The sequence below is a fragment of the Bos grunniens genome, chromosome 16 (genome assembly GCF_055505025.1).
Source record: "Bos grunniens cultivar Pamir isolate PY7600 chromosome 16, Bosgru_T2T1.0, whole genome shotgun sequence".
Classification (NCBI taxonomy): Eukaryota; Metazoa; Chordata; class Mammalia; order Artiodactyla; family Bovidae; genus Bos; species Bos grunniens.
Genome location: NC_141180.1, coordinates 15,118,741 through 15,139,157, shown reverse-complemented (window position 1 = coordinate 15,139,157; position 20,417 = coordinate 15,118,741). Strand labels below are relative to the sequence as shown.

General features: G+C 42.4%; 1 protein-coding gene across 1 annotated transcript in view; it reads right to left on the bottom strand.

Annotated features, from left to right (window-relative positions):
- The window catches only part of NIBAN1 (niban apoptosis regulator 1), a 183,889-nt gene that overhangs the window by 69,007 nt on the left and 94,465 nt on the right, over nucleotides 1-20,417 (bottom strand). The window contains exon 5 of the mRNA XM_086343407.1: nucleotides 19,075-19,242. Within this exon, the coding sequence (XP_086199533.1) occupies nucleotides 19,075-19,242 (168 nt within the window). The remainder of the gene's footprint in view (nucleotides 1-19,074; nucleotides 19,243-20,417) is intronic.

Here is a 20,417-nt window from a genome sequence, read left to right as displayed (position 1 = left end):
TTTAAGAACAAGGATAAGATAATGATATTTTCTGATAAACAAAATCTCAGAAAATGTGATCCCAAACTGAAGAAATTTCTGGAGGATAAACTTTAGGAAGAAAGAAAATGCTCCCCGAGGAAAGGTCTGAAATAGAAAAAGAACTTATGAGCAAACAGTGATAAAGATAAGGTAAACATTAAAGTAGTAATGTAAAAAGTAGTAACAATAATATATTGGAAGGTTAAAACAAAAAAGAGAGAATTAAAATTCAAGTCAACAATATCTGCCTATCAGTGAGTAGGGAGTGGGGGGGGCACTAATGGAGTTTAAATGTTTTAAATTCTCTGTATTTTTTGAACGAAAATTAAGGATATTGATTAATTTTTGACTTTGAGAAGTTATGCAGCTAACAAAATATAAATAGAATATACACGTCAACTGTATAGTGACAATAATTCAGAAGAAGGCCAGAATGCAGAGAAAAGGCAATAGAAAAGGTGGGCGATATAGAAAAGACAAAATAAGATTGTAGGTCTGTATGAGTAATTACAGTAGATATAAGTAGAATGAATGCTCCATTTAAAACCTTGTTGTTTTTATTAACTGGATATCCAGGCAAGCACTAAAGAAAAAGAAAGTGTAGCTACATTAATATCAGTCAAAATAAAATCGAAGGCAAAAAAGCATTAATAAAGATAAAATGAGTCATTTCATAAAGATAAAAGACACTAGTAAGATAGAACAACGTCAAACATGTATTCATCTAGTTGTGTGTGTATATATATACGCTGCTTCTGCTGCTGCTAAGTTGCTTCAGTCGTGTCCGACTCTGTGCGACCCCATAGATGGCAGCCCACCAGGCTCCGCCATCCCTGGGATTCTCCAGGCAAGAACACTGGAGTGGGTTGCCATTTCCTTCTCCAATGCATGAAAGTGAAACGTGAAAGTACACAAATATATGTATAGCATATATGTATTACAAAATATGTAACAAAATATAATTCAACAGTTAATAGAAATGAAAACCATCTATCACCATAGTGGCAGATTTTAACACACTTCTCCTAGTAATTGATAAATTTAGCATAAAAAATAATGAGGAAAAATATAGACTTGAATGTCGTAATTGACACACTTCAGCTAATGGGTGTATACAACTGTTAAATATATATTCTTTTCAATTATCTATGGAGCTTTCATAAAAATTGACCACATACAGAGCCATAGAGTAAGGTGCAACAAATTTTAAAGGGTTATATCATATATTTTCTGTTACAGTGCAGTTAAACTAGAAATTAAGAATAAATATACACTAATATTGGAGAAGCCAATGGCACCCCACTCCAGTACTCTTGCCTGGAAAATCCCATGGGCGGAGGAAGGCTGCAGTCCATGGACTCGCTAAGAGTTGGACATGATTGAGCGACTTCACTTTCACTTTTCACTTTCATGCATTGGAGAAGGAAACGGCAACCCACTCCGGTGTTCTTGCCTGGAGAATCCCAGGGACGGGGGAGCCTGGTAGGCTGCCTTCTATGGAGTCGCACAGAGTCGGACATGACTGAAGCGACTTAGCAGCAGCATACACTAATATAAATTTGGAAATTAAGAAATGTAATTCTAAGTAACTCATAAGTCAAAGAAGAAATGATAACGGAGATTAGAAAAAATTTAAATCTTAATGAAAAACACTGTCTATCCAAATTTGCGGGATTTAGTTAAAACAATATATAGAGGGGCATTTATAGCGTTTAAATGCTTATGTCAGGGTAGAAGGGCTGGTGATTAATGAGTATTTTATAATAGTTTCTACTGTTGCAAGACAAATTATCCCAAGAGCTAATAGCGTAAGCCAAAGCAATAAATATCTATCCTCTCTCATAGCTTTTGTGGGTCAGGATTTTGAAAGCATGGCTACGTGGTTCTGACTTGAGGTGTCAAGGTTGCAGTCACATCATCTGAAGGCCACAATGCATCCACTTGCAAGGTCTTGGCTGGCAAGTTGGTGCTGGCTGTTGGCAGGAGGCTTCAGTTTCTCCCCACGTGGCCCTTCACAGAGGGCTGCTTGTGTGTTCCCACTGCGTGGTGACTAGGTTCTCCCAAGTGGGTGATCCAGAAGAGAAAAAGCCAGGCAGAAGCTACTCTTTCTTGTGACCTATTCTTGGAAGTCACATACTATCATTTTTGCCACTTTCTACTTGTGAGAAGTGAGTCACTAAGTCTGGCTCACAAGAGAAGGAAAATTCGTCCTCACTCCCCACTTTTTTTTTTTAAAGGAAAGAGTCTCAAAGCATTTTAAAACAATCCCAATGAACTGAGTATCTACTCATTGTAGAGGTGAGGAAAAAACTCCAGCAAAACAAATCCCAAGGAAACAGAAGAAAGGCAATTTTAAATGATAACATCAGAGATTAAAAAAAGAGTAAACAGATACACAATAATCTGCAAAGTCCAAATTTGGTTTTTTGAAAAAGCTGACAAAATTGACAATCTTCTAGTAAGACTGGACAAGAAAAAAGAGAGGAGCTATAAATAAGCAATATGAGAAATAAGGAGGGAACAAGCGCAGATGGTACAGAGAATAAAGGAGGCATTGTGAGTGCATTCTTTCAAAATATGATGATACTATACACAACTATATGCCACTAGTTTTTTTAAATCATAAACAAAATGGATAAATTTCTAGGACACTGTAATCTACTAAAACTGACTTAACAAATAGTAAAACTGAATAATCGTACAACAATTGAAAAGCTAATAATCCTACAACAATTTAAAAGTTAAGTAGTTTAAAACCCTCCCTCAGAAAGAACACTACATTTAAAAAGTTTTACAGGCAAGCTTTACCAAGTAGAAAAATACATTAGTAATTCCAATCTTAAACTATTCCAGAATATAGAAAAGGAAAAAAGAAGAGATAGGAACAGTCTCTAACTCCTTTTCTGAAGCAAGAATAACCTTAATAGCAAAATCTAAAACTGTCATTGCAAAATAGGAAGATTACAGGTCAAATACACCTAACACAGATGTGAACATTCCTTAAGACATTAGTAAATCAAATCAAAAGTAAATTTCTACAAACGAGCAGCAGAGAGTGTTCACAGTAGCACTGTTAACAATAAATAATGGGAGCAACTCAAATGCCTATCAATAGTAAAATGGATACTAAAAATTATGGCATATTAATATAATGGAATGTATTCAGCAATGAAAATGAAATATAGCTACAAGCAATAACATGGGTGACTCACTGGAAATATTGGAAATAGAAGCCATGAAAGAAGATGTCATAAAATTTCATGAGATTAAGTCTAAAAACATGCAAAACGATTAAACATATGCAATAAAACCACAAAATCCAGGATGATGCTTTCTCAAAGGGAAAAGAAGGTAATAGGATCCGAGAGAGGCACCTAAGAAATAAGAGGTAACTGTATGTTCTTTATATTTTCTGCAAGTTTCATAAGCATTCTTTTATAGCTACCCAATGTTTAATTTAAAAATTCAAAACAACTAATAGAATGAACAATAGCTCCTAGTATGGTTCTCTTCCACTTTATAGGCTCTAAGTTTGTTTACAGGGTGGGAAGGACAACTGCAGCTCACCACTCTGTAACAATAGGTGAGGATTTTCTCCAGGCTCTCCTGAATGTTGATTTTTCAAAGTTATCTTGGGACTTCCCTGGAGGTCCAGTGGTTAAGAATCTGCCTGCCAATGCAGGGGACCAGTTTGATCCCTGGTCCAGGAAGATTCTACAGGGCCTAACTGCCCCTGCGCCACAACTACTGAGCCCACGCTTTCGAGCCCACCAACAGCAACAAGAGAAACCACCACAATGAGACGCCCATGCACCGCGTCTAGAGAATAGTCCCCACTCACTGTAACTAGAGAAAGCCCGAGCACAGCAATGAAGAGCCTGTGAAGCCATAAAAAAACAATACAAGAAATTTGGAACATATGCCAGACAGAGTTCTTTGGTAATATTGATTATTTACTGAAAGTGAAAGTCGCTCAGTTGTGTCCGACTCTTTGCTACCCCATAGACTGCATAGTCCATGGAATTCTCCAGGCCAGAATACTGGAGTGGGTAGCCCGTTCCCTTCTCCATGGGATCTTCCCAACCCAGGGATCAAACCCAGGTCTCTCAACATTGCAAGCTGATTTGTTATCAGCTGAGCCACCTGGGAAGCCCTAGTCACATATTAAAACAACCATACCATTTGCTCTGTCATTTTAAGAAGTCTGTTTCAATCTTAACCACATTCCATCTACAAGTTAAAAAACTGGAAGGCTATTTAAGCTTTCAGTCATAATAACATCAAAAACTGTCCTGTGATTTTGGAATTTATCCAATCCAAATAGCACAGACAAAAAATTTTTGCTTGAATTAACTTTACCTCTCTGATTGCTTAATCTTTTTGATTATTCTTCTAACTTGTCACCTTTAACTATCATAATAGCACTATTTTTAGACTTTCATACCAAAATAACTACTTGGTTCATTGGAAGTGAAGGAGGAAGGTAGGCAAGAATCTGTGGTTTCACTGAAACTATAGTGTGTGTTTCACAGGCCAAAAAAAATATTCAACGGTAGTTCAATGGCAACATAGCTTCAGACAGCAAATAAACCAAAGACTATATATATATACTGGTGGTGATAAATGCTCAATGGCTGAGAGGAGAAGTTCTGTTTATTCTGGTCTCTGATGGAAACCTGCTTTTTCAGGTCCAACTCTTAAATCTGGACTAATTCCAAGCAGCTTAGACGGTAAAGAATCTGCCTGCAATGCAGGAGATCTGGGTTTGATTCCTAGGTTAGGAAGATCCCCTGGAGAAGGAAATGGTTACCCACTCCAGTATTACTGCCTGGAGAATTCTGTGGACAGAGGAGCCTGGCAGGCTACAGTTCATGGGGTTGCAAAGAGCTGGACACTACAAGTTAGTTGGCTCCAACTCTTTGAGAGGTTCAAGTAATTTAACTAAATCTTTAAGTATACATAATATGAATAAAACATGTTGAGACCTAGTATTTCAGTTTTATTGACATATAGTTGACATAAAATTATGAGACATTGAAAATGTACATCATGGTGATTTAATGTACTTGGACATTGTGAAAGGATTACACCCATCTTGTTAATTAACACATTCATCACCTGATGTATTTATCCTTGGGGGAGGTGGGCAGTGAGAACATTTAAGTTTTACTCTTTCAGCAAATTTCGTTATACAGCACAATCCCAGGGACGGGGAGCCTGGTGGGGTGCCATCTGTGGGGTCACACAGAGTCGGACACGACTGAAGTGACTTAGCAGCAGTAGCAGCAGCAGCAGTTATACAGCACAGTGTTATCACTACAGTCACCGTGTTTTCATTAGATCCCCAGACCCTTTTGATCTTATAACTGAAACTTTGTACCCTATCACCAACATCTCCTATTTCCCGTACCCCCAACCCTGGCAACCACTTTTCTCCTCTGTTTCTATCCTTTGACGTTTTTTTAGATTTCACATATAAGTGATACTATGCAGTATTTGTATTTCTCTGTCTGGCTTATTTTAGATTTATTACATTTAAAGTATTCCAACCTGTGTCCTCACAAGCCTTTACAAATCAGAATTTTTATTTAGACTGTATAAAACCATATATGGTTTGCATTTTATAGTATACAAAATTTAACCAGTAAATAGCTACATTAACAAGTATTTCATGTCCCAAGCATAACTAAACTAAAAAATATAGTCATGTTTAGTTGGTGGACAAAATACTAAGGTATCAGATAGTGCTACTTATCAAGAAACCAGACATATCCCCGGTCTCACATGACTTCTGGTGAATGGCTACAGGTTTGCTTCACTTTGATCCATGCAAACGTATCACAAGAGTAACTTGATTCAATAGCAATGTGCTTTCAATGACTGAAAGATGAAAATTCTTTTAAAAAGTAATGTTGAAGGGACTTCTCTGGTGGTCCAGTGGTGAAGATTCTGCCTGCCAATGCAGGAGACACATGTTCAATCCCTGGCCCGGGGAGATTCCACATGGCGCAGAGCAACTAAGCCCACAAGCTGCAACTACTGAAGCCTTGCACCTTGAGCCTGTGCTCTGCAAGAAGAGAAGCCACCGCAATGAGAAACCTGTGCATCACAAAGAAGAGTAGCTCGTGCTTGCCACAACTACAGAAAGCCCCACATGCAGCAATGAAGACCCAGAGCAGCCATACATCAATAAATAACTTTTTTTTAAAGTAATGTTTGAAGGGATGCAACAGGTGATCACTAAGATCCTTTCCAAATTTAGAGTTTTATGAATAGTAAACAAGGGTCTGCTGCTGCTGCTGCTGCTAAGTCGCTTCAGTCGTGTCCGACTCTGTGCGACCCCATAGACGGCAGCCCACCAGGCTCCCCCGTCCCTGGGATTCTCCAGGCAAGAACACTGGAGTGGGTTGCCATTTCCTTCTCCAATGCATGAAAGTGAAAAGTGAAAGTGAAGTTGCTCAGTCGTGTCCGACTCTTAGCGACCCCATGGACTGCAGCCTACCAGGCTCCTCTGTCCGTGGGATTTTCCAGGAAAGAGTACTGGTGCCGGGAGCCAGCACAGGAGTCCCCACCCACGACAAGGTCATGCGGGAGAGCTCTGATGGGCAAGGCAAGTCAGAGCTCAAGGGCGCCCCCCCCCCGCCGCCAGATCTGCCTGAGTGTCTACCCCAAAACCAGAATCTGTCTGTTTTACTATTTTATGACTTTTACCAACTCCCCTGACATTAGCGGGGGGCTATCCCCGACCACCTTTCTCTGAAGAAAATTAACTTAGAGCTCTAGTTAATAAGTCTCCTGGGCATAATAGGAGTGTTTCAATTCAAACCCCTCTGATGACTTTCTAGCTTGCCTGACAGGTTTGTTCAGATTCACAGCCTCCCAACCACGAGAGGCATGGGAAGCTTAAGATATTCTAATAATGCAGAGCTTCTCAGAGTTAAAATTGTTAGAATAGAACTAGTAGAGGATTTCTTTGTTGAGCTAATGCTTGCTGCCAAGTTTCCATATCCCTTACCTACTGTGTCCCTGGGAGTGTATTGATTTATATAGTTGGTGTATAAAAATGTAAGTAGTAGCTTTAATGTTTGTAACCTTGGACCCTTGAGTTAATTCTTTTCTTGTTATAGCCCACCACACTTTTGCCCTATAGCAATGCAACTTTATCTAATGCTTTTGGAGGGTGGTGCCTGACTAGAATAATCACCTTTAGAGAAAAATAAGTTTTTCTGAAGAAAGGGTCATAAAATGTTAACAGGCCTCCTGGCCAGAAGATGATGTAAATTCACCTAAAGCTTTTGCATATGATAAGTTTACAGAAAGAAAGCCTGGTTTCTATAAAGATCAAGGACTGCTAACCTTGCATGACTCTACCACCCTCCCCCTATCATCCTCTATGCACAACTTAAGGTATAAAAACTACTTTGGAAAATAAAGTTGCGGGCCTTGCTCACCGATCTCTTTCCTTTTCCTTTTCAGGCTGATTCCCTGGAGCACAGGGGCTCTCTGCGTTCATTTTCCTGCCTGGGCTTCTAAGACACACTCGAGAAGGTGCCCAGGGTAGGGCACCTTCTGTGATTCGAGAGGGTGCCTGTGGCCTACGTGAACAGAGCAAGTCCCGTGCTGGGGCTTTATTGGCTTTCTGCGTAAACCAAGGAATATCAGCCTCCTTTCTCTCCTCTATTTTCTTAACTGCAAAATTCTTTCCTTATCTCTTTCTCTATTTCTCTCAGTCACCGACACCATCCTCCCGAGGGAATCCCTGGATCCAACCGGAGCTAGACCCCGGTATACTGGAGTGGGGTGCCATTGCCTTCTCTGAAACATGGGTCAGAAAGGGGAAAACGATAACTTCTTAAGAAAAAATGACATTCACATATGAATGTCACATATTTAGAATATGTTGAGTATTACCTGTGCGAGGCAAAGAGCACACACTAACTCAAGGAGAGACTAGTCTCCAAGCAAAGAGAATCCTTTAAAAATTTTTGCTGGGGACAGTCTATGAAATTGGAAATTGATGTCTACAGTAATTAGCAAACATTTTTACTTACAACACATAGAGGTTTTAATGCATTGAAACAAATGTGGACAATGAAATTCTTTTTATAAGTAAAAGCATTCAAAGAGATGTTTATAAAAAATGTACTTTTATTTATGTCCAGTCAAACATCATTCATTTGTAGTAAAGTGTCCAAAAGAGTCCAAGCACCATTGTGTGTATGCGTTCTCAGTCACTCAGTCATGTCCAGCTCTTTACAACCCTATGGACTATAGCGTGCCAGCTCCTCTGTCTGTGGGATTTCCCAGACAAGAACACTGAAGTGAGCTGCCATTTCCTTCTCTAGATCTTTCTGACCCAGGGGTGGAACCCTCGTCTCCAGCATCTCTTGCATTGGCAGGCAGATTCTTTACCACTGAGCCACCTAGGATCCCCAAGCACAGTTAGAATTCTCTAGTTCATAGATATGTGTGTATATAAAAATAAGCATGTGACATAAATCCAGAAATGTGTTTTCAAACATTACAAAGAAAATTCACCGTATATTTTCAGTTGAAATTGATTGATGCCCATATCAGCCACTTAGTCCCTCAAGTAATAAACTTGTTTCATAAGTGGTGATGGGTGTTCAAATAAACACACCAAAAAGGATTTGCTGTAGCTAATTTGAATTATATGACTCTTTTCTGTTTTAAAATTCAGTTTAATTCAGCAGCATTAATTGAACACTTAAAATGTGCAAGTGTCAAAATCCAATCTAACACAGGCGTTTGATTTGACATGGGATTTCTGGGATAAGAGCTCAAGGCAAACAGGCCTGACAGCAACTGATTCCAAAGTTTGATCACTGTTACAGCTCCACATTCAGCCTAACTCACTCCATTACACACACCCTTGGATGACATAAATGTAATAGGTGATTGAACTAGTCTGAGTTAAAGCAGAAGTCTGCGAAGTGTCTTTACATAATTGTGTTCTCTTCATTAAGAAAGACGTGTCTTTGTATATATTAATACTGTCTTTTCCAATGCAGGGGCCTTTAAGCTTCCCAGATATTCTACTGTGCCCTCTTTATGATGACAGCAACTGGTGTTTGTTTAGTGGCCGTCCTGGCTGTCCTTCAAGCCAGCAGAGGACTGTTGAACAAAACTTTGCCAGCATTGCACCTTGGTTCCAGAATCACCTTCTTCTGCTGATGATTCCCTAATGTGACTCCTTTATTACTCAAATCTGTTATGTTTTATACTGACAATTCTTTCACTTACTCATGCCAGTGTATTCATGAATTAGGCCAAACCACATTTATAATTGTCATCTCTAAAATCACACAAATTCTGAAATCAGATTTACTTTTATTATTAATTCATTAGTGTCTCTGAACCATTTTAAGAAATACAAGATATTTACCTGAGCACTGCAGGACACAAGGGCTTCCCAGGTGGAGCTAGTGGTAAAGAACCCACCTACCAATGCAGGAGACATAAGAGACGTGGGTTCGATCCCTGGGTTGGGAAGATCCCCTGGAGGAGGGCATGGCAACCCATTCCAGTATTCTTGCCTGCAGAATTCCATGGACAGAGGAGCCTGGCAGGCTACAGTCCATAGCGTTGCAGAGAGTCAGACACAACTGAAGCAACTTAGCATGCACGCACACAGAGGGGCACAGGATGATACAAGATTTACCTTTAGGAATTTACAATAGAGTTAGAGACTAGGACACCCAGACATGAAAATGAACGCCGTAAGCATCCAACCACTGGAACAGACAATAGACACAAGTGAAGTTATTCTCGGGGCCTTCATGGCAGGGGTCGGTCTGAAGCTTGTTCTTAAAGGAGCAAGAGAGAATGTGAAGAGGTGAGGAGTGAATGTTTCAGGTGTGTGAGAAGGTCCAAAATGTCTAGGTAAAGCTTCCATTAAAAGCAGGTGGGCGGGGTAGGGCAGCAAGGTTGGGGAGAGGAAGCTTGTACTTGAGAAGAGGAGGAAATCAGGCACACACAACCAGTCTCTTTGGAATGAAGTGTTTCATTTTTTCAAATGGCAGTGCTGCTGAAGGCTTTTAATAAAAATAATTGTGTTTAAATATGATTTATCTGACCATTACACATGAAAGGAGATGGAGGTAACTGGGAAAGTAAAATCAACTGAAAGCCTCTTAGAATGTTTTTTTATGAGTCCAAAGCAGGTTGGTGGCAGTGAACTTGAAATAAACTACAGAAGAGACATTGGCAATTGAGTGGGTGAGTCAGAGAGCCTAAATGAGTTACTGAATTTCATATGACTCGGTATTCCTAATGAACATGTTGCTTAAATGTTCAACGGTAAAATCACAGATCCATGTAGTGAGTGAAGTTAGTATTTAACACAAGATCACCCATCTATTTTGCATTAATGTTTAGAGATTTGGGGTGCAAACATCTGTAGGCTACCTCAACACACTCCCCATACTTTGCCCCTCCATGGGCATATTTGCAACTATACCTGAGGATGGAGGGTGGATATATTTGCAGAGCCTGTACCAGATGCCAGGCCTTCAGCCAATGGCTTCTCCTTTCTCTTCTAGGAGCTTAAAAGTTATATCCTCTCTCCAAGGTTAGTCGTGGCTTTGATGACCACATGCAGGCTGCTGACTTCCCACCTGTGTCTGCACTCGGGACCGAGCTCCTGCTCTCCAGCTTTGTCTGGGCATCCGTCTACAAGACTCTCTCACCTGGATGTCCCTAGACTTCCCCAGCTCAACACCTGCAACACTGAACACAAACTCCCTGGAAACTGCTCTTCTTCTTTTTTTTTTTTTTTTAATTAATTAATTTGGCTGTGCCATGTCTTAGCTGCAGCACACAGGATCTTTGATCTTAGTTGCAAGATTTGGGATCTTTCAATCGGGGCATGTGGGATCTGATCGCCTAACCAGGCATTGAACCCAGACAACCTGCACTGGGAGCGTGGAGTCTTAGCCACTGGCTGACCAGGAAAGTCACTAAAGCCTGCTCCTCTTTCATACAAGGTGCCCATCTCAGAGAAAGGCAGAAACCTGGAGCTCTTCCTTGGGTTCTCCCATCGCCTCACTCTGCACATGATCTATCCTTAAGTTCTGTTGATTCTACTTCTGGATATCTCTCTTATTCAGCCACCTCTTGCCACCTCCACTGTCACCTCATTGGTGCAAGCTACCACTATCTATTGCCTACCAAAGCTGCCTAAGTGGCCTCCTGGCATCCCAGTGGCTACCCTCCATCTGCTGCCCACACAGCAGCCAGTGTGTGTGACCTTTCTAGCGTGAAAATATGACTGACCTGCTTCTGTGCTTGGAACCCTTCAATGGTTTCCAATTGGTGCTCGAATAAAGTGCAAATCCCTTAATATGCTTCACACAGCCCTTTATAGTCTGACTCCATCTCTCCATCCTCACTTGGCATCTCTCTCCTCTCTGAGCATCAGCCACATGAAATTCTTTTAGTTCCTCTAATAGTCTATGCTTTGACTCTCTTCCAGTCCCAACAAATCCTATTCCTCCTGCCAGGAACACTTTTCCCCCTTCCTGAAAATTCTTATGCCAAGGAATGATTTTCCTGAGCTGGAAGGACAGACTCACATCATTATTTCACATTGCATGTGTACAGCCCTTTATATATGCAAATAGTTTTAACTACATCTCTGTAACTACAAGCACCATATTTTGCAATGGTGTTGGAGAAGACTCTTGAGAGTTCCTTGGACAGCAAGGAGATCAAACCAGTCAATCCTAAAGGAAATCAACCCTGAATATTCATCAGAAGGACTGATGCTGAAGCTAAAGCTCCAATACTTTGGCCTACTTGATGCGAAGAGCTGGGTTACTGGAAAAGACCCTGATGCTGAGAAAGATAGAAGGCAGAAGGAGAAGGGAATGATAGAGGACGAGATGGTTGGATGGCATCACCAACTCAATGGACATGAGTTTGAGCAAGTTCTGGAATATGGTGAAGGACAGGGAAGACTGGTATGCTGCAGTCCATGGGATCGCAAAGAGTCAGACACGACTGAGTGACTGAACGATAACAACTCTGTAATTACAAGGATCATATTTTGCAAACTACAATTGTGAATAGGATTTTGGACAACAGGACTGTCTTAGAACATTTTGGCTTTATGTAAGACCCATTTTTGTAGCAGTGGACATTTAGAACCCTAGACTTCTCCCACCCGGGAAAAGGCACTGCAGTAAGATTCCAAAAGGACAGAGGACAGCAACTGCTCTAGGCACGTGTCATGTAACGGGACGGATTATGTAGTGGCACCTCAAATTGTGCCACTCGAGTATGAGGATTATTTTGAGCTGAAAACAATCAAAGCCCCAAAAGACTCAGGAAGAGCCTCTTAACTTCCCCTTTGCTGACTAAAAGAGTTAAGGTAGGAGGACTGTCCTAGAAAGAAGATATCACAATAGATAAGTACAGGAAAGTATTAGGTGTGGTAGACAGAGAAGAACCTAGCAAAGCCTTTAATCAAAGTCCTCTCTGTGTCCCACGGTCATTTTTAACTTTTTATTTTGTATTGGAGTACAGCTGATTAACACTGTTGTGATAGTTTTAGGTGGACAGCAAAAAGACTCAGCCATACATATCCACGTATCCAGTCTCCCCCAAACTCCCCTCACATCTAGGCTGCCACACAACACTGAGCAGTTCCTTGTGCTGTACAGTAGGTCTTTGTGGCTATCCATTTTGAGTACAGCAGTGTGTGTACACATCCATCTCAAGCTCTCTGTCCTTCTCCCCTTCCTTGCCCCTGGCAACCATAAGTTCGTTCTCTCTGAGTCTGTTTGTTTCTGTTTTGTAAATAAGTCCATCTGTCCTTTTAGATTCTGCATATAAGGGATGTCATACCACGTTTCTGCTTCTCTGACTTACTCAGTATGACGATCTCTAGTCCATGTTGCTGCAAATGGTATTATTTCATTCTTTTAGATGGCTGCATGATATTCTATTGTATATATATGTACCACATCCTCTTTATCCATTCCTCTGTTGATGGATGTGTCTCACTGTCTTTGGATGGCCCAGCAAACATGTGTTCACCAAACACTAATGCTTCTGTCTTCCTATGAATGTAGAACCCTGAATTACCTTACTTCCCTTTGAAGCCTCAGATCCCCCACTTCCTTCTCCATAGTCCAGAATATGTATCAGTTCAGCTCAGTCGCTCAGTCATGTCCGACTCTCTGCAACCCCATGAACTGCAGCACGCCAGACCTCCCTGTTCATCACCAACTCCCAGAGTCCACCCAAACCCATGTCCATTGAGTCGGTGATGCCATCCAACCATCTCATCTTCTGTCATCCCCTTCTCCTCCTGCCCTCAATCTTTCCCACTATCAGGGTCTTTTCAAATGACTCAGCTCTCCACATCAGGCGGCCAAAGTATTGGAGTTTCAGCTTCAACATCAGTCCTTCCAATGAACAGCCGGGACTGATCTCCTTTAGGATAGACTGGTTGGATCTCCTTGAAGTCCAAGGGACTCTCAAGAGTCTTCTCCAACACCACAGTTCAAAAGCATCAATTCTTCGGTGCTAAGCTTTCTTTATAGTCCAACTCTCATATCCATACATGACCACTGGAAAAACCATAGCCTGACTAGACAGACCTTTGTTGGCAAAGTAATGTCTCTGCTTTTGAATATGCTGTCTAGGTTGGTCATAGCTTTCCTCCCAAGAAGTAAGCGTCTTTTAATTTCATGGCTGCAATCACCATCTGCAGTGATTTTGGAGCCCCCAAAAATAAAGTCAGCCACTATTTCCACTGTTTCCCCATCTATTTGCCATCAAGTAATGGGACTGGATGCCATGATTTTAGTTTTCTGAATGTTGAGCTTAAGCCAACTTTTTCATTCTCTTCTTTCACTTTCATCAAGAGGCTCTTTAGTTCTTCACTTTCTGCCATAAGGGTGGTGTCATCTGCATATCTGAGGTTATTGATATTTCTCCCGGCAATCTTGATTCCAGCTTGTGCTTCTTCCAGCCCAGCATTTCTCATGATGTACTCTGCATAGAAGTTAAATAAGCAGGGTGACAATATACAGCCTTGACGTACTCCTTTTCCTATTTGGAACCAGTCTGTTGTTCCATGTCTAGTTCTAACTGTTGCTTCCTGACCTGCATATAGGTTTCTCAAGAGGCAGGTCAGGTGGTCTGGTATTCCCATCTCTTTCAGAGTTTTCCACAGTTGATTGTGATCCACACAGTCAAAGGCTTTGGCATAGTCAATAAAGCAGAAATAGATGTTCTTCTGGAACTCTCTTGCTATTTCAATGATCTAGCAGATGTTGACAATTTGATCTCTGATTCTTCTGCCTTTTCTGACACCAGCTTGAATATCTAGAAGTTCACGGTTCACGTATTGCTGAAGCCTGGCTTGGAGAATTTTGAGCATTACTTTACTAGCGTGTGAGATGAGTGCAACTGTGCGGTAGTTTGAGCATTCTTGGCATTGCCTTTCTTTGGGATTGGAATGAAAACTGACCTTTTCCAGTCCTGTGGCCACTACTGAGTTTTCCAAATTTGCTGACATATTGAGTGCAGCACTTTAATCTCACCATATCTTGCCGTCTTTGAAATTCTTCATACTTAAGCGAATTCCCCATCCACAGGTTATAAATTTGGTTTTCTACTGTTAATCTATCTTGTGTTATTTTAACTGCCAGCCAAAAGAACTATAGGGGAAATTTCTCCTCCCCTTACCCCCTTCCACAATAGGCTTCATATTTAGTCCAGCGTGTTGGAGGGGGATGCTAAATGAAAGAGTGTCAAAAATAAAAACAACAGAGGCTTCCCTGGTGATCCAGATGTTAAGAATCTGCTTTTCAATGCAGGGGATGCAGGTTCAATCCCTGCACTGAGAACTAATATCCCACATGCTGTGGGACAACTAAGCCTGCACTCTACATCTAAAGAGAAGCCCGCGTGCTGCAACTAAGACCCGATGCAGCCAAAATAAAGAAAGAAATATGTAACTATTTAAATACATAAAAATTTAAAGAAATAACAACAACCACATACACACACACACACCTCTGTGCTCCTTAGGAATGCAAATAATCTTTGAGGCACACAAAGGAAGCGCCATCTCTTGAAGGAAAGAGGAGCAGAGAGCTCTCTACTTGTCCTTACTTGCCCTGGAATATAGCCTTATTGTCCAAGAGCAGGGTGTAATCAGGCCCTTTGTCAGGGTTAAATAGGGACAAACCCCCTCCATAAGGAGGAAGAGAAGAAGTGGTTCCAGATTCAGAAGGAATGGACATGGGTATCTAGACCAGTGTGAACCCAGAACTCCCAGGGTAAGTGGCCTGGGCTGTGTGGTGGGAATTTGAGCACAGAGGGAGGTATCCCGGGACACCTCCCTGCTCCGTCAAGTGACAGAAATCCTGGGTGGAACTTACCATGAAGGTAATGAGATGATCTTCCCTGAAAGATCTCTTGAGGGCATTATGCTAAGTAAAATAAGTCAGACAGAAAGAAACAAATACTGTACGATCTCACTTACATGTGGAATCGTAAAAAAACAAACTGAACTCATAGAAGCAGAGAACAGATTGGTTGTTGCCAGAGGAGATGGGGGTAGGATGAATGAAGGGGGTCAAATGTATGAACTTCCAGCTATAAAATAAAATCAGGGGATGTACTGTACAACATGGTGACTATCGTTAACAATACTGTATTGTATATTACACAGTGGCTAAGAGAAGAGATCTTAAAAGATCTTATAAGAAAAAAATTCTGCTAACTTCTTGAGATGACAGGTGTTAACTAAACTTGTGCTGATCATTTTACAATGATCATATATTAAATCATTACGTTGTACACCTGAAACTAATAACAATGCTATATGTCAATTATATCTCAATAAAACTAGGGAAAAAAAGATCCCTAAGGACCTGTGAATGGATGGGTCAATAGCAGCTCAGCATCAGATGCTAGGATATCTCAGACCTAGTTCTCAGCTGTGGCACATGCTGGCCTGAGAGCCCATCAACAACAATACAAGCATACAGCCCAGAGCCCGGTTGCCTGGGGATGGAGGTCAGCAGGCTCTCCGCAGCCCCCTCAGGGTTTCTGGTCCTATTACAGCATTCATTTGACACCTATTTCTAAACTCTTCAGGTAATTATGGAAAAAAATAATGGTTAACTGGGAGTTTGTGAAATCTCTTAATGGTTTACTCAAGATTCTGCAATGAATAACAGGGAGAGATTGAAACCCCAAAAAAGTGACTCAGTAAAGATGAGTGGTACATTGTGTGGTCAAAAACAAAGAAACAGAGGCAGGAAAGGAGAGATCCATGGGCTCATTGGCCCATGGCCATCAAAAACAGTTCTCTACAATGTTCTAATGGTCTCTGGTTCTGATGGGAGCCACGGGAAAGTTCTGCCAAGTCACGCTAAGTCTGCAGAAAACCTCAGTGAGCTTTCTGGAGAGAGGAATGTGACACAGAAGAACTAGGGCCACGTGACTAGACCTCATTATCTCAGTGCCTTTGATAACATACTGGAGAGCAGAGTGGGGTTTTGAATCGACTGATATCTTCCATAAATGGACTCTAACTGCAGGCTTACAATGCTTCCAAAAACTCCCCAGAGAAATTCCTATTATGTACATGAAGGGAGAATGAAGCCAGCCCCATCTGGCGGGATAGAGAACATTCTCTGCTGAGTGAAACTTCATGGCTCTTGTGTTCAGTGCCAATGGCATGTTCCTACTAGACCATGGCCCTGCACACTGAGGGGCAGGTGAATTGAAAAAATGAGTCAGACGGTGCAGGCAGTGCTGGGAAATTCTTTGCTCTCTAAAATATCAAAACCACAAGGCAAGATATCAATAAGGGTAACATTTCTATAAAGTCCCTAATGAGTTATGAGCCAGTATTATGACAAATGTTACTCAGAGTTGCTATAGCAAAATAGAGAGACATTATCTTTTTCCATTAGCCTCCTATCACTATACCAGCTAAAATCAAGCACGGGTTGAGAAGCATCACTAGCAACTTTTGCTCTGTGGAACTGACACTCTCAGGGAAACCTCAGAACTTTAAAGTAAGTGTACAATACGTGTGTGTGTTCAGTTGTTCAGTCATGTCTGACTCTTTGTGATCCCACGGACTGTAGCCCACCAGGCTCCTTGGTCCATGGGATTCTCCAGGCAAGAATATTGGAGTGAGTACTCTTGCCTGGAAAATCCCATGGGCGGAGGAGTCTGGTAGGCTGCAGTCCATGGGGTCGCTAAGAGTCGGACACGATGACTGAGCGACTTCACTTTCACTTTTCACTTTCATGCATTGGAGAAGGAAATGGCAACCCGCTCCAGTGTTCTTGCCTGGAGAATCCCATGGATGGGGGAGCCTGGTGGGCTGCCATCTATGGGGTCGCACAGAGTCAGACACGACTGAAGCAACTTAGGAGCAGCAGCAGCCATTTCCTTCTCCAAAGTGTACAATGCAATTAGCTTTATTAGGAAATAAAGGCATAGAAGAATGAGGTGACTCAACTCAAATGTCACCTGCCCAGAGGGGCCTCCTCTGACCAGCCTTCTCCATTCTTCCCTGTGTAACAGCTTCTAGTTACTCTGTAACACATACCTTTGACAACCAGCAAGTTGTCTTCTGAATTGGTGCATGTGTGTGTCCCTCCTTCCTGTCTGAATGTAGATACCAGAGAGAGGGAATTTGCATGGTTCATTACTCTGTCCCTAATACCTTTAGAGAGGCTGGCACAGAGTAAGCTCACAATAACATTTGACTGGTTACCTTTCCAACTGCCAAATGACAAACAGCTCAATTATCTGTAACAGAAGGCTTCGTGGAGTCCAGAAAAACCAGTATTCATATCAGCTTTTCAAAAATACCACATACCAGAATGAGCAGTCTTTGTTATTATAGACATAACAGTTAAATCAGTATATAGAGGCAACACGGTCTGCAGCAATGCCACGCCAAGTGTGGTCTGTGAACCAACAGCATCAGCATCCCTTGGCAGTTTGTTAGAAATGCAAAATCAGGGCCCCACCACAGACCCAGTGAAAATCTGTAGGTGGAGCCAAAAAATCTGTTCAGCAAGTTTTCCAGGTGATTCTTATGTACCCTAAAGTTTTGAGTAACTAATTCAGAAATAAAAGTGAGAAAAATGAAATGTCATAAGGACTAGGATTTTCTCAGGGATAACTGGTTCATTCTTGACGTCATTGAGATTTTTTAAAAGTCAGGACAGGGGCCTCCCTGGTGGTCCAGTGGTTAAGGATCCACCTTGCAATTCAGGGGACACTGGTTCAATCCCTGGTCTGGGAAGACGCCACATGCCACGGAGCATCTAAGTCCAAGCACCGAAACTACTGAAGCCCACGTGCCTAGAGTCTGTGCTCTGCATCAAGAGAAGCCACCATAGTGAGAAGCCTGCTCACCACAACTAGAGAAAGCCCATGTGCAGTAACGAAGACACAGCCAAAAATAAATAAAATTAAAGTAAATATTAAAAAACCAATCAGGACGGAAGAGGAGGAGGAGGAGGCATTATACTCAGAATCGTATACATGAATATGGTGCTCTGCCTACACGGGCCCTCAGACACCTACTCCACATCCTGCTCCACTGAGGCTCTGCTGCCCTGGGCTTCTCAAATGGCGCTAGTGGTAAAGAACCTGCCTGCCAATGCAGTAGACACAAGAAACAAGGGTTCGATTCCTGGGTCGGGAAGATCCCCTGGAGGAGGAAATGGCAACCCACTGCAGTATTCTTGCCTGGAGAATCCCAGGGACAGAGGAACCTGGTGGGCTAGAGTCCCTGCTGTTGCACAGAGTCGGACATGACTGAGGATCTACACGCACACACACAGCATACCCTGCCCAGACTAAGCAGCTAGCAAATTGACTGCACTTTTTGTGTACAAAACTCACATTTCACTCAGCTTTCCTCTCCTTCCCCAAGGCAACACCATCTATGGCTGTTTCAAGAAATCATTCTATAGATGACTGATCAGGCCAACCGAGAAAAGGCAGCCCAGCTGGGACCAGCAGGCAGCCGTGCCGTACCATGATTTAGATGTCTGATGCAGTCACTCAGGAGAGCGCTGAACTTCTTCTGGTCAGCGGCGTCCTGGAAGCAGAAGTAGCCGTGTCTGAGGAAGGGCTGCCACAGGTACACTGGGAATTCCTTGGGCAGGACCACAAAGGGCTGCATGTTCTCCTTCTCATTGGATGCTGAAGAAACATGGAAAACACCAAGACATCTTAAAATGTGTATGTCTTATTTAAAATTCCTATTTCAGGCTGTGAGAGCCTACTTCAGGCTGTGGGGAAACCAATGGGCTGAAATGGTGGTATGAAATGTCTTCACAGGGTCAGGGAAAAGGAGAGTCCAGGCTCCCCTCACATCCCGCCACCAGCTTCACCTGCCTCGCTTGAGCAGGTGGCCTCACCTCCGATCCACAGGGACGGCTGAGGCCATCAGACACAATCGAGCTCAGCTTCCTCACCTGGAATGAGCTACAGTCAGAGTAGAGTCTTTCCTCTGCTGCCACTGTGTCCACCTGTTGGACACTCACCCTACAGCTCCCGATTCACCAGGTCTGCTCTCTGCTCTCCACTCTCTTCCCACCCCCACCCCCAATCACTGCCAAACCAGCATTTGCAGCTTTGATGCCATCAACCCTTATTCTCACCCTAGACTTGTTCCTTCTTCACCAGTCCCCAAACCAAACTGCCTGGGTCACTAATGTCATCCTGACTGCCGGCTTATGGCTTCTTCTTTATTACCCACCCTTACAACCTGATCAGGGATTATCTGTTACCCCTTCCTTTGAAAACATTCTCTTCCCTTGACTTCTAGGAGGGTGACCTTCTCCATGCTTTTTAAACATCACTGCCCCTTTTCACTTTTATTGGTTCCTCTGCCCCTTCTCTCCATCTCTCTCTTTAAGTGTTGGTATTTGCCCTGTTCTGCGCTGATTTCTGCCCCACTCTCTACTCTCCCGAGGGAGGTATCATCATCCTTCCTATGACTTTGCATATTGCTTCTGCAGTTCATGCTTCTTTTTTCTCCTTTCCCTCTATCATATTTTTGCATAGAAAACTCTCATTCATCCTTCGAAACTCAGTTCAAAAGCCACCTCCTCTGGGATGCCTTTGTTGGCACCACCCTCTGCCACCAGAGACAGAGTAGGGTGCTCCCTACCTTGTCCTCCCAAAATGTAATGATCTGTGGTTGTGTCTGGTTCCCACACTCAGAGTGAGGGACATAAAGTGAGATAAACCTCCCCCACCTCCAATTAGGGCTTCTCTGGTGGCTCAGAGGTAAAGAGTCTACCTGCCAATGCAGGAGACGCAGGTTTGATCCCTGGGTTGGGAAGATCCCCAGGAGAAGGAAATGGCAATCC